The sequence below is a fragment of the Pinus tabuliformis genome, chromosome 5_2 (assembly GCF_031772625.1).
Source record: "Pinus tabuliformis cultivar Carrire ecotype Pingquan chromosome 5_2, CPIR1, whole genome shotgun sequence".
Classification (NCBI taxonomy): domain Eukaryota; kingdom Viridiplantae; phylum Streptophyta; class Pinopsida; order Pinales; family Pinaceae; genus Pinus; species Pinus tabuliformis.
In genome coordinates this window covers 417235241-417250285 of record NC_142306.1, presented here as the reverse complement: position 1 = coordinate 417250285, position 15045 = coordinate 417235241, and the positions used below count along the sequence as shown (strand labels likewise).

The 15045-nt window shown below is 34.4% G+C and overlaps 1 protein-coding gene across 1 annotated transcript; it reads right to left on the bottom strand.

Moving 5' to 3' along the window:
- Nucleotides 1–333: 333 nt before the first annotated feature.
- On the bottom strand, nucleotides 334–2946 carry LOC149159332 (cytochrome P450 85A1-like). Its single transcript, XM_089436460.1, has 6 exons — nucleotides 2462–2946; nucleotides 2032–2298; nucleotides 1848–1934; nucleotides 897–1082; nucleotides 695–819; nucleotides 334–599 (listed from the first exon to the last, which is right to left on the bottom strand). The coding sequence occupies exons 1-6, from the start codon at nucleotides 2627–2629 to the stop codon at nucleotides 506–508; spliced, it is 927 nt and encodes a 308-aa protein (XP_089292586.1). The 5' UTR covers nucleotides 2630–2946; the 3' UTR covers nucleotides 334–505.
- Between the last annotated feature and the right edge of the window lie 12099 nt (nucleotides 2947–15045).

Genomic DNA, 15045 nt, shown 5'->3' with positions numbered 1-15045 from the left:
TTAAATATTATGAAGAATAATCTCATTACAAGGAATAATCTCATTTTAGGGGCAGTTTTCAATTTAGTTTCCATTTTAACTTTTCATTTTCCAATTCCCATTAATTTGATTTTAACTATTATGAAGAATAATCTCATTTTGGTGGGCCATTTTTTATTTATTTTCCATTTTCGATGTAACTTGTGGTTTCCAAATCCCCTTAATTTGATTATAGCTATTAATCAAACATGGCTCTTTAGAAATCTCTATCACAGGGAAAAAAAACTCTATTACAGGGAAAAAAATATCTCATTTTATCAACAGTTTTAAATTGTTTCACATCACAAGGTAGAATAATCTCTTCAAAATTGATCCATGTAATCATATGTATTTGATGATAGTTACTCTTTCTTCAAGAGAAGATATACATGGAGCTTAAACATAAACTTAGATACTCTATACATGACATTTAGTATATTTGAGAGAAACAGCCCTATGGTTGATGCACTCTGGCATTTTCATTGATTCAGTACTCTGATACTTTGATACGAAGTCCTTTAGGAGCCACAACCCTGGGAAATTTCAAAATTTCATCTCCCCCGACCTCCTCCCATCTGTCACTAATAAAATTTATACCGAAGAGACGAGAGTTACCAGATTTATCAAATGGGCATTATGAGATAACAATAATAAATGTTGTGGAATAGATTATTACCTGTAGCGAGTGACAAAATGGTGGAGAAACATGGATATCTGAACTAAACCCAATTCCTTGCGTGGGCACAGCCTGCTTCCTCCTCCGAAAGCCGTGAAATACATGACGGATTCACCGTTCTTTTCCTGAATAGAGCTATACACATTAGCCCTGTGTGACTGCTCTATATCATTGGATTTAAATGCAACAACTACATACCCACCTGCCATCGCCATGGGTTAAATGCGGAGAAGTCTGGATAGAGAAAATTATCGTGATGGGCTTCTGTCATGTAAACATAAATTTTCCATCCTTTGGGAATCATGAAACCTTTCATTTCCATATCTTGAGTTGTTTTTCTGAAAACCCCATTTACAACAGTTGCAAGTCTCAGTGTTTCATATATCACCTGCAATCAATGAAAGCTTCTTAAGAAACAACGAGGTAAGCAATCAAAATCTGTTAATCAAATTTCAGTGAAGGTATTTTTCACTAGAAAGTTTTAAGGATTTAAACATGAGGCTTATTTATAATATTTTGGATTACTATTTTGATTTGAAAAATTATTCAAATAGCATTTCATATATTACTTGTCTAAAAAAAAATTAAAAGAATCAGTGTGTATATTTTGTAGGTCTGGGGCAATAGAATCAGAAAAATATTTGGCAATAGAATCAGAAAAACATTTCATTTTGGAATGTGATGCATTCAAAGACATCAGAGAAAAATTATGGCAATATATAAAGTTATGGTAATATGTTAGCACCGGTTTCTTGGCATTGGCATTGTCTTTTTGGCAAGGAGATTGTTGGAAGGTTGGGTCAGCTCATCATCAATTTGAATAAGAAAAAGACTAAATTACAAAAAGCTAAAAATAAAAAACTAATAGTACCATAAACTATTTTTAATCTCTTGGAGATTAAAATATCAATTCATTTCTTGCTAACACAGATAAAAGTTTTTGACGAACAAAAAAGAAAAAACTAAAATGTATATATTATATTTAAGCAAAGGCATTTTTTAAAAATTTAAATATTATACCTAACAAAAAAAAACTTTTAAACCAAATGAAAGAATATAATATATCCTAACAAAATAGTCTAGTATCAAATTTTGCCCCCTAAAACCCCTCTGGAAAGTTGGAAACAAATCTGGTTTATGATGATTCACATACACTCTGAGTAAACTTCATAGACTTGTAGTCATCCCAATTGACAGTTTCACCCGAATTTTTTCTCCTCTGAATTGCTAGGTGTTCTTCCTGCAACCAGACAGTAAGGTTTATGTATATATTTAGAACAAAAGCCTTAGATCTGAGAGATATGGACAGATTTATATTTATATTATATTAAACTCACTCTAAGCTCTCGGAGAGCCTCGGGACTGTCATGGAGATACTTGACAGCCATCATGGTTGTGGTGGAAACTGTTTCGTAGCCAGCATTGATAATAGATATTAGTAAATCGAAGATCTGTTCATCTGTGAGCTTGCAATTAGCAGATGCGCCATCTGCTTCTTCTTCTTTGTCATTGAGAAGCATTGCAATCATATCATTATAAGTGTCCATGGAAGCCCTCCTTTCCTTGAGCACTTCTCTCAACATTCTCAGGATATTTTCCCTTGCCTGCACATAATGAGCAGTACGGGTGATTGATTATTCTTCAAGTTTCCAGAAAATCCACCTAAAACGTTCACCACTAATGCATATTCTAGTTTAGGGTTCACAGCATTTGCCAAACTCTGGTGTGTAGAAACGCATTACTGGTTTTTGGGGGTGATTTACATACCTGGAAACCACGTTTGTAGCTGGTACCAGGAAGATTTATAGGCATGGAAATGGTTCCTTCCACGAGTTTACAGAATTCTGACAAAAATGCCTCTGCCTTCGGACCAGACTTGATACTCATTACCTGCTGTAAAGACAAAAGCAAAACCATCTGCAGCCACCGAATCATGGATAGTTATTATTATTTATTGGACATTATTGTATTTCTTGGCCATCTTTATTACAGATTCCTAAATTTGATGGGGAAGAACTAGGTTAACAATTATTTTTACTCTCTTTTTCTCCTGGTCCTTGGGATTTCATTATTTTATTTCTTGGCGATCTTCACTGCGGATTCCTAAATTTGATAGCCAAAACAGAGCCTTCATTGCTTCGTTCATTGTCTGCTCTTGAGTTTTATCTCTGGAAGACCGAATTTGAAGGGCGAGGTCATGATATTCTATCGTCTGCAACTTCATTGACAAAACAAAACTGAACAGAGAATCAATATGCAAAAGAGCGGGCCGGCCTTTTTGAAAATATTTGAAATGACCACGGGAGATACAGATGTGCGATTTTTCCGGTTGACGAAGCTCTGAAGAAATTCGAATGTGGTTGCTGAAATATAGATGAGCGCTGAATTTTGGGCGCTTAAATTCAAATTTGAATTTGAATTCAAATGGGCTCATTATTTGAATAACATTAATGTCGTGATTACTATCAGTGCATCGGAGTGCACTACTTGCATTGATTACGCTGAACCTTGGGCAACTCAGGCAGAAACACCGGCGCTGGAGGCAGGCAGGAACACGCATCGCCGGAACTGGGTGAGGAGAGATGGATGCATGGATGCATGCCCATGATCAATGGTCCCGGTGACGTCAAGCTCTTGTCAGGTAAGTGTAAGGACGGAGCATTAACTTTTCTATAGAGGTGGATTTAAGAATCGCCCTAGTTTCCTATAGATGTGATTCATGAGAATTACATATATCAACCATAATGTACAAGACCACTAGTTTCCTATAGATGTGATTCATGAGAATTACGTATATCGACCATAACATACAAGACCACTAGTTTCCTATAGATGTGATTCATGAGAATTACGTATATCAACCATAACGTACAGTGGGTCCATAGGACATCCCATTGACATCGCGAGCGACTTTAAAAGGAGAATGAGTGGGGACAAGGCTCTATAATCCAAAACACAGTAATCCCGTGGATGTTGATAACTAGCCGACTTTAGAGTTGGCACGACTTTAAAAACTTTTCAGAAATTAAAAAAAAACACGTTTGTACGCCATGAGACCATGTATTTTTTTTAATATTTTAATCTTAATTTCCAATAAAAATATTGGAATACTTTTATTAATTAATATTTTTTATATCAATTTTATATAGACAAAAAATTAAAATAATTTGATATTTATTTTAAATACAATAATTTTATGTAAATTTCAATTATTTTTCCAAAAGTAAAAAATATATAATTTATTTTATTTTTAATATGAAATTAATATATGTTATTTATTAAAAATAGGTACTAAAATATTTTAATGTCAATTATGATTATATTATATAAAGTGATTGAGAATAACGAGCTTACATTTCAAGAGATTTGGCTCTATCATGCCTAGAGGGATCAAATCTCTTTTCACTCTAAAAGAAGTTTGCATTTGGTAGATCCAGAGTTAAATAGAATATATTTCACATATTTTACTTTAAAGTTATTTTCATCTTAACATAAGGTTATTTTAATTTTACCAAGTAGAAACGTTTACATAACATTGATTACTTTACAACATCTCTCTATCATACTTGATTGTAACAATTATATTAAACTTATGTTTAGCTTCATATATTAATATGTATTATATATGGATATTAATATATATCTTAATATATATTATAATATATCGAATATAATATTATCCTAAAATTTATATTATAACATCATATAGTTATCTTAAGTTCAGATCTACCCATTATCGAGAGGAATCAAATCTCTTTAAAATGAGAACTTTTTTTTAGTGCAAAACTTGAGAAAATGTTTGCACCTCCATTGATCTCTTTCTCTATATATAAATATATATGAAAACATTTGTAAAATGATCCTCTCGAATATTAGTTACCTTGATATTCAATCTTTGGAAGTCCTCAATGTGCTCCCCAAGTAAACCCTTTTGTTTAGGATTTTTCGATTGGCTAAAGAAGGTATTTCTCTTTGTATCATCATCATGTGCTATCAATTCCTTTGTAAAAATTGTCAAGTGATAAGTGATTTATGAGAACAAATCCATCGATACCACACAAACTAATTGGGCTTTAAATATGAAGATGCAATGTATACATTTTGTGTGTGTTGTACATCGTGTAGATCAAAGAATTGCTCCATTTGTAGTATCCATGTTAAAAGGTCCTTTCCATAAAACTTCCTAAACTTAGAGTCTCTAAAATCATGATTCAAATTCCTTTTGTTCTCATCATGAATTTCATGGAATACCTTATCACCGTTAGGTAACATTTCTTGTAGCAACTTTGTCAAAACTTCCTTCAAGCCTTCTATTTCTACTTTTTAACCATCCATCTTAACATTCATCATTGCTTCCAATTCATTTTTGTTTTCTCTTTGTGAGAGCGAAAGTTGTTGTACATGGTCCCATAACTTTGACATACCATGTTGCATTTCTTCTTCTTCATGCGTCATAGTAGAGCTTTATGAGGGCTTAATGGGTGTAGAATTTTTTTGTTTGGGAGGCATTTTAGAATCAATTATATATATATATATATATATTCTTTATTATGCCCTTTGAATCACTTCACTACAAGGAAAAAACCTTCAAGAGGAGGTTTTTGCAGAGGCCCTATAAAAATAGCCCAAAAATTTGTTTGTAGTGGAGGTGGGTGGACATATGTTTTAGCAAATGTTTTTTTGATGGTGCATCTAAATTATTTAAGCACACCAGCGCTTTATTATCCATACACGCACAAGAGTTTCATATACCATGGTGCACCGTAGATTTTTTTTTTGAAAAATAAAAAAACACGGTGCGCTAAATACCCAAACGCATCAATGCTTGAATATTCACTAGCATCAAATTCCTTCATATAGTAAAATGTACCAGTGTCATTCGAAAACGATGTCCCGATTTAGCAAACATATAACAACGCCCTGGGGAATCTTATAAAGCATATCGATAGACAGTTTGTAATTAAAAAAAAATAGTGTTATTGTAAAACCACAACACTGGTGTGTTACCAGTAATGTAAAGCCCCAGGGCATCTCGATAAAGCACCGAGATAATTTTAAATTTTAGAAAAACATGGTGCTTTTGGTTATAGCCCACCCCAGTGCGCTCCGTGAAACACACCAGAGGAGGGTTAAATAAAAAAAACTCTCCTAGACATAATTTTCATTTTTACCATATATATTGCAGGAGAGCTATGAAGTATCGGTGCCATTCTTGCCACGTGCAAGTGCCCTGACATCAGTGCTTCTCTTGTTCACCACCTTGCATTGCTGTGCTCATTGTTTGAGTTTCCAATTTTTTCAAACGGTGTGAATTTTTTTTTCTCCATTGTATGTCCACAATGCCTCCCCAATGACTAAATGTCCAGGTGATTTTTATGTTTCTTTCTAATTTAAGTTTTTAGTGGATTATAATTGCAAATTAGGTTGAATTTCTCATTGCTTTTGCAAAAAAAAAAATATTTTGATGCGTGGTTCTCTCGATATGTTCAACTCGCACTTGGTGCAGTGTCGCAATTGAGTGCATGAACATAATGCACCACCATTGTGGCAGTGCATTTTGTAAATATAAACGCATCAGGAAAGATGTGAAAGATTTTGTGTTGGTGTATCACTCCTAATCCATTTATATTTAACAAACATGTCACAAATAAATATTTAAAAATTTTCCTATAGTTCGATAACCTGAACGTACCGTATCGGTACCAACAAGCTATATGTGTGCACTAGTGCACAAGTATGTCGTACCACTATGAAATTTAAATTTCTGAAACACCCATGGTGCGTCATATGTATGTGTGCACCGTCACTCGTGTGGTTATAGTATAAAGCGCATCAATGCTAGTGCATGACTGTGTTTTTGTCAAGTCAGGCAGTAACTCCATAAGGAAAAAATGATTCATGTTTTTTATTCCATCAGGTAGGTCTTCATTATATACATGAGGGAGAGACTGTTCAGTTCATCTCCCGATGACTGTTCATATTTCTAATTTATCTATTTACATAAATTCATCCAATCACAAGGATTCGGTGTCAACATTCCCCCCTTAATCTGAAGGGATGTTGGTGAGTCCAAACATCATTCTGAATCATTCAAGCTTTTCTCTTCCAAGCGCTTTGGTGAAGATGTCTGCAATTTGCTCATTTGTGGAACAATGATGGAGATGGATTGTTTTGGCCTCAACATGATGTCGAATTAGATGATATTTAGTATTGATGTGCTTCATTCGGTTATGGAATTTTGGGTTCTTGGCCAACTTTATTACAGAGGTATTGTCAATCATGAGTGGAGTTGATTGTACTTTTTTTACCTACAAATGTTCAAAAAATTTCCTGAGCCACACAATTTATTTTGTTGCTTCAGCTGTTGCCACGTATTGTGCTTTTATTGTGGAATCTGATGGAACTGATTGTTTGTGTGATCTCTAGGAGATAGCTCCTGATCCAAGACTCATAGCATATCCTGAAGTTGATGCCCCAGTTTCCTGGGACCACTAGTTTCCTATAGATGTGATTCATGAGAATTACGTATATCAACCATAATGTACAGTGGTTCCATAGGACATCCCATTGACATCGCGAGCGACTTTAAAAGGAGAATGAGTGGGGACAAGGCTCTATAATCCAAAACACAGTAATCCCGTGGATGTTGATAACTAGCCGACTTTAGAGTTGGCACGACTTTAAAAACTTTTCAGAAATTAAAAAAAACACGTTTGTACGCCATGAGACCATGTATTTTTTTTAATATTTTAATCTTAATTTTAAATAAAAATATTGGAATACTTTTATTAATTAACATTTTTTATATCAATTTTATATGTACAAAAAATTAAAATAATTTGATATTTATTTTAAATACAATAATTTTATGTAAATTTCAATTATTTTTTTAAAGTAAAAAATTATAATTTATTTTATTTTTAATATGGAATTAATATATGTTATTTATTAAAAATAAGAAATAAAATATTTTAATGTCAATTATGATTATATTATATAAAGTGATTGAGAATAACGAGCTTACATTTATATTAATTTTGGCTCTATCAAGTGTAGAGGGATCAAATTTTGAAATTTACATTTCAAGAGATTTGGCTTTATCATGCCTAGAGGGATCAAATCTCTTTTCACTCTAAAAGAAGTTTGCATTTGGTAGACCCAGAGTTAAATAGAATATATTCCACATATTTTACTTTAAAGTTATTTTCATCTTAACATAGGGTTATTTTTATTTTTATTTTATTTTTACAAAGTAAAAATGTTTACATAACATTGATTACTTTACAACATCTCTCTACCATACTTGATTGAAACAATTGTATTAAACTTATGTTTAGCTTCATATATTAATATGTATTATATATGGATATTAATTTTATGATATTAATATATATCTTAATATCTTAATAGATATTATAATATATCAAGTATAATATTATCCTAAAATTTATATTATAACATCATATGGTTATCTTAAGTTCAGATCTACCCATTATCGAGAGGAATCAAATCTCTTTAAAATGAAAACTTATTTTTTAGTGCAAAACTTGAGAAAATGTTTGCACCTCCATTGATCTCTTTCTCTCTCTCTCTCTCTATATATATATGAAAGCATTAGTAAAATGATCCTCTCGAATATTAGTTACCTTGATATTCAATCTTTGGAAGTCCTCAATGTGCTCCCCAAGTAAACCCTTTTGTTTGGGATTTATCGATTGGCTAAAGAAGGTATTCTCTTTGTATCTTCATCATGTGCTATCAATTCCTTTGTAAAAATTGTAAGTGATAAGTGATTTATGAGAACAAATCCATCGATACCACACAAACTAATTGGGTTCTAAATACGAAGATGCAATGTATACATTTTGTGTGTGTTGTACATCGTGTAGATCAAATAATTCCTCCATTTGTAGTATCCATGTTACCAGATCCTTTCCATAAAACTTCCTAAACTTAGAGTCTCTAAAATCATGATTCACATTCCTTTTGTTCTCATCTTGAATTTCATGGAATACCTTATCACCATTAGGTAACATTTCTTGTAGCAACTTTGTCAAAACTTCCTTCAAGCCTTCTATTTCTACTTTTTAACCATCCATCTTAATATTCATCATTGCTTCCAATTCATTTTTGGTTGCTCTTTGTGAGAGCGAAAGTTGTTGTACATGGTCCCATAACTTTGAAATACCATGTTGCATTTCTTTTTCTTCATGCATCATAGTAGAGCTTTATGAGGGCTTAATCGGTGTAGAATTTTGTTGTTTGGGAGGCATTTTGGAATCAATTAATTATATATCTACTTTACTATGCCCTTTGAATCACTTCACTACAAGGAAAATACCATCAAGTGGAGGTTTTGGAGGTGGGCAGACATATGTTTTAGCAGATATTTCTTTGGCGGTGCGTCTAAATTATTTATGTGTGACAGTGCTTTATTATCCATACATGCATAGGAGTTGCATTAACCATGGTGCACCGCAGAATTTTTTTTGAAAAATAAAAAAACACGGTGCGCTAAATACCCAAACGCATCGATGCTTGAATATTCACTAGCATCAAACTCATTCATATAGTAAAATGTACCAGTGTCATTCGACAATGATGTCCCGGTGTAGAAAACATGTAACAACGCCCTGGGGAATCTTATAAAGCATATCGATAGACAGTTTGTAATTTCTAAAAAAATCTAGTGTTATTGTAAAACCACAACACTGGTGCATTACCAGTAATGTAAAGCCCCAGGGCATCTCGATAAAGCACCGTTATAATTTTAAATTTAAAAAAAACATGGTGCTTTTGGATATAGCCCACCCCAATGCGCTCCGTGAAACATACCGGAGGAGGGTTAAATAAAAAAAACTCTCCTAGACATAATTTTCATTTTTACCATATATAGTGTGGGAGAGCTATGAAGTATCAGTTCCATTCTTGCCATGTGAAAGTGCCCTAACGTTGGTGCTTCTCTTGTTCACCACCTTTCAATACTGTGCTCATTGTTTGAGTTTCCAATTTTTTCAAACTGTGTGAAATTTTTGTTTTTCTCCATTGTATGTCCACAATGCCTCCCTAATGACTAAATGTCCAGGTGAACTTTATGTTTCTTTCTAATTTAAGTTTTTAGTGGATTATAATTTCAAATTAGGTTGAATTTCTCATTATTTTTGCAAAAAAAAAATGATGTGTGGTTCACTCGATATGTTCGCCTCACACTTGGAGCAATGTTGCAATTGAGTGCGTGAACATAATGCACCACCATTGTGGCAGTGCATTTTGTAAATATAAATGCATCAGGAAAGATGTGAAAGATTTTGTGTTGGTGGGTCACTTGTAATCCATTTATATTTACCAAACATGTCGCAAATAAATATTTAAAAATATTCCTATAGTTCGATGCGTTCGATAACTTGAACGTATCGTATCGGTACCAACAAGTTATATGTGTGCACTAGTGCACAAGTATTTCGTACCACTATGAAATGTTAAATTTTTGAAACACCCATGGTGCGTCATACGTATGTGTGCATTGTCACTCATGTGGTTATAGTATAAAGCGCATCAGCACTAGTGCATGACTGTGTTTTGAGCGCACTAGTATTCTTTTTTTTTTTTTAATTGAAAGTTATGTTTCCATAGTTATAAATACTTGTTTCATTTAATAAAAAAAATGTATTTTATGTATTAGGTTGATGTATTTTATATGTCAGTCATGTAGCAGATATGTCAGAAAAGGGAACAGTAGCAGTTGCAGGAGAAACAGGTGGACCCATACAATATGGTCCGACCACGCGAGACAAAGGGAGAGGGAATTATACCCTCGCCCTATTACTCTAGCGACCCAAGCGCTCTTGAGGAATGTAGGCCTCCACAAGTACTATGAAGAGGGTACATCCCTCAAGGCGCACTCTGTCTTAATGGTGCATCTCATCCACCGATGGAATGTGCAAGAATAGGCTTTCTGTGTCGGGCTTGAGTGTTGGTATAGAATTACAGAGGATGACATATGATGATGATGATGGTTAACGTCCACTAAGACCAAACATTGGTCTATCGGACATAAAGAAACAAATTATACTTTATCATTAGCCTATCCAGGAGAGGGGGTGATTTTCCCTAGTTCCCTGATGTCCCACTTAGTGTTGCAACTGAGAGTCAACTTGCATACACTCAAATATATGTTAGGCCTCATGTGGTCCATCCATCAAATTTTCAGGTTTGTGGTGGAGAGATACGAATTTCTTCTTTTTCTACATAGGAGGCTAGGTTCCTCTCATTATTAGTCAACACCATTGCACATTCTTGTGGTCATGGGAAGCGCATTAGTTTCCCTCTTTTGTATTATTTTGATTCTTTGATTTAGGTTCCATCATGCATAAGATGGTCTCCCATTTTTTTGAAGAAGTTTTGTATGACTTTAGATAGATGTCGTGCATTGTCAAGACATGGGAGGGAGAACTTCCATTTTGCTTCTAATATTTTTTGTTTACCTTTTAAGAGGTTTCCGGAGACTAGGCCTACATTTGATCATCACCCTCCTAGGCCGATCACTAAGGAACGTATGCGCATGTGGGGGTAGATGATGCCTAAGAGGGGCATGTCGAAGTTTCTGGCCTGGATTTCGGACAAGGCATCGACACTACTGGCTAGTGTGGATGACCATGTGTTTGTCATGTTGGGATATCCATACATGGGCATTGATTGGAGAATGTGTCCCAACATCTTCTTCATAACATCTGAGCCTCCAGATGATAAAGGTAATATTGGTGTTTTTTTTATATTAATCTAGTTTCGTTTTCTTGTTTTAATGAATTAGAAATAAATCTATTCTAGAATGTTCTTTATCTTGTTTTATTAAATTGTTTAATCAAATTGTCTAATTATTTTTTTGTACTATATACTTGGTAGACATTGGATCATATGATGGGGACATGCCTCCTCCCCCCATCGTCAGATTGATGAGATAAGGAGATTGGTGAGGCCCAAGAGGGTGAGGCACATCCTCAGGTGGGTGTGGGCATCTGGGGGTGGAGGACTACTATGCACTTTCGAATGGACTGCTGATTCTCATAAAATAAAGAATCAAGTTTCACATAACAAGATCTTGGCGCTTGTTTCAAACCACATAAAGCTTTATTTAACCTGTAGACTAGATTCTTCTATCCCTATTTTATAAACCCTTCTAGTTGAACCAAAAAAATTTCTTCTTTTAACTTACCGTTCAAAAAATGCAGATTTGGCATCTAACTGATGCGTTTTCCAATTACCTTTTGTAGCTAATGCAATGATCTGAAAATGGGGCACTTAGGCTTCTTGTCTAACTTACAAGAACCTATCCCACTTCCAAAGATTTAGATTTTCCCAAGTCTTTATGATTAACCAATGTGGAATTAAGAAATGCTTGAAAATATCGGTGTGTTGGCCGGATAAATCGTTGTTGCGGACAAGACCGATCTCCCTAGTATCAGAAGATAGTCTAGCAACAAAAGGACAAACAAACTTATCTTTCTCTAAACATATGTGATTTACAGATAAATGCTATAAAGGTGTTAAGACCCTACCTTAGATCCAACGCTTGTTCGTTGTAGTCATCCTTCAATCGTTCAAAAGAGTTATCTTTAAAGACCTGCAATCACAAACAAGCACACATTAAATAGCACCTGCATAGTAAATATCATAAATCATGTCTATTATGGTGATCAAGGAATCCATAAAATAAACCATAAATGAACAACTTATTGAGAAAAACAAACTTATTTGTATTAACTTTGAAGTAGAATAACCTTACAACCTTTTCAGCCTTGATGTTGAACAAGCTCTTCTTGGGGTCTGAAACAGGAATTTCCTTTACTTTGACAAGCCTTGCACTCTTCCAAATGAGATCTTAGAGGTATGTAATCTCTCCTCATAAAAACTCAACTAAAGAAGACTAAGTTCCAGCAGCATTTCACATCAAAAATATTTAGCTTCTAACCTCCTAAGTAACCAGCCCAATGCTTCATTTTATAGTGCAGAGGAGGAGGTTACAAGTCCATCTATGAAGGGATAGAATCCTCCTTCAAAGGGATAAGCTCCTCACATCAAGGGGTTAGCTCCTTAAGGTATGGAGTGCATGAACCTTAGAAGAGCGAACTTGCCACCTCAAGATTCCTTCTAGAAGCTTCTAGAAATGACTGAAAGTGAGTTTTTTAGAATGTACTCACGCCTTTTTAACTTTTACAGGGGTCCGCACCCATAACACAGATACAAAGCAGTCAGGTGCGCAGGGGACATGACCATTAGGTGCGGGACTGCAGGTAATGCAAAGAGAAAGTGCGGAACCAGAGTTTTAGAGACTTTTGAGGGCTTTCTCTTATTTTCAAGGCTTGATATGAAGAACTAAGGCTTTAGACTTGAAAAGGAGCAAAGTATGAGTGGTAATGGACTCACACAGATTTCAGAATGTCAAGGTGACAATTTTTAGTGTAACAGATTGCCTCCTAAAGTGCAAAGTCTGTAGTAGATGAAGATGGAGTCTTCGATGTATGAAGAGTGAAGTACTTTATCATTTCAAGGATCATCCTGTGGACACCCCAGTCATCGCTGAGGTAGGCATTCCCATACTCAGATCAAAACTGACTAGAAAACTGACTAAATTGTTTTGATACAAGAATGATTTTGTAATACATCAAGAGCATAGACATATGTTGACACAATATGGACACAGCCATCTGTTTATGAATAGTCCACTGTATAATGAATAACAAAATTCCTCGCAGCTTGGATGGTAGAAACTAGATCCAAGGTCTTGATTTACGCTTCCCGAACTAGTACGATTCTATCCTTGTGAATGAATGTGTCGAAGTCAAACATGGTAGAAACCACTTGGTTACCAGTCAATGATGTGAACTGTTAACAAGTGTGAAAGAAACCACCAGTAATGTCAATGGCTCTCAAAGTACCCAGTACAATCCATGAAATGTGAATAAATGAGTTGAAGTCGAACATGTCATAGAATCATTTGATCGAAGGTCAATGACGCAACCTATCATCGAAGGTGAGAAAACTGCCATTAGGGCATGCAATTTTCAAGGTACTGACGATTTCTATATCAACTTCCTAGATAATGAGTTGAAGTCGATAGAAAGTGATCCGTCGTAGGCAAGCCCACAACACGAAATCATAGATCAAGTTTTGAAGAAATATATTAGCAAGGACTGACTTAGGGATGGTCAAAATGGATGACAGATATTTTGCAGATGAATGGTTTGTTTGAATTGATCTCTTGAACACATAATGACACTGCGGATGGTTTTGTGAAAATTGACCCAAAGCTAATACCGAGAAACTAGTTGAAGACTTTCAATGTGGTTTGATTAACTGTTAGGCAAAGGATTTTCCCAACCTAGGTGAATAAAAAGTGTCATGTTCAAGAGTGGTTGATGGATTTTTATAAAACAAAGTGTAACAAATAGGTTCATTTTTCTCTCTTTTCCCCCACCATTTCTGGCAAGTACCTCTTTATTTTTGACAAGCTTGAGGAGGATAACATTTGCTTGTTTATCCAACTTAGTTTAAAATTCGAACCCTAAGAAGGAGTGGTTCGTTCCAGTTTGAAATTGAATAGGTCCTTTACTTTTAAATTTTAATGAGTCCAGTATAGGAAAAACTTGGTGTTTTTCAATTTTAGGGAGTCAGAAGAAAAACTTAAGAAAACTCCATGGGGTTACTTTTTCGTAAAATAATTCCTTAGGCCCGAAAAAGGATAAAATAATATGAAAGGGATGACTTTTCAATAATTTAACGAGCTGAAAAATACAAGTGCTCGACAATCTTTTCATATTTAACGAGTCTGAAAAGGGTTTAAAGAGGACTCTATTGATCGTAATTAGTTCATGTGTACCCTTTTCATAAATAGTCCATTTCAGTCCGTAAAAGGGGTAAACTTATACTGAAGGGACGATTATTCATTTATTTTAATGAGTTCGAACAATCAAGTGCTCGGCAATCTTTTCAATTTTCGAGAGTCTAAAAAGAGCTTAAAGAGGACTCCAATGTTTCGCTTTTTCAAACAAATTTGAAAGAGTCCGAAAAAGTGATAAAAGTATGCTCTTTGTTGAAAAATGATCAATTTTCCCAAAAAATCCAAGATTCTGCACAAAAACACAAAACATTACACATATCTGTTTAAGATAAATAAAAATGATTTAAAAATTGCCTTTCTAAAGTGAAAAATAAATAAATTAAAAATTCATTTATTCGAAAAAACTTATAAAAAGGGGTTTTCCAACTTCATTTTTTCCATTTGAGTTCAGAGTGAAAAGTGAAAGCTTTTGGGTAAGAAAGTTCCTGTGAAGACTCTGGAAAATCTGTCTGTC

Coding starts and splice junctions, on each gene's coding strand:
- LOC149159332 (XM_089436460.1), bottom strand. CDS start 2,629: ATGATTCGGTGGCTGCAGATGGTTTTGCTTTTGTCTTTACAGCAGGTA. Junction 1,083..1,847: donor CTATGAAGTTTACTCAGAGT/GTATGTGAATCA, acceptor CATTGATTGCAG/GTGATATATGAAACACTGAG. Junction 820..896: donor TTAACCCATGGCGATGGCAG/GTGGGTATGTAG, acceptor AGCTCTATTCAG/GAAAAGAACGGTGAATCCGT.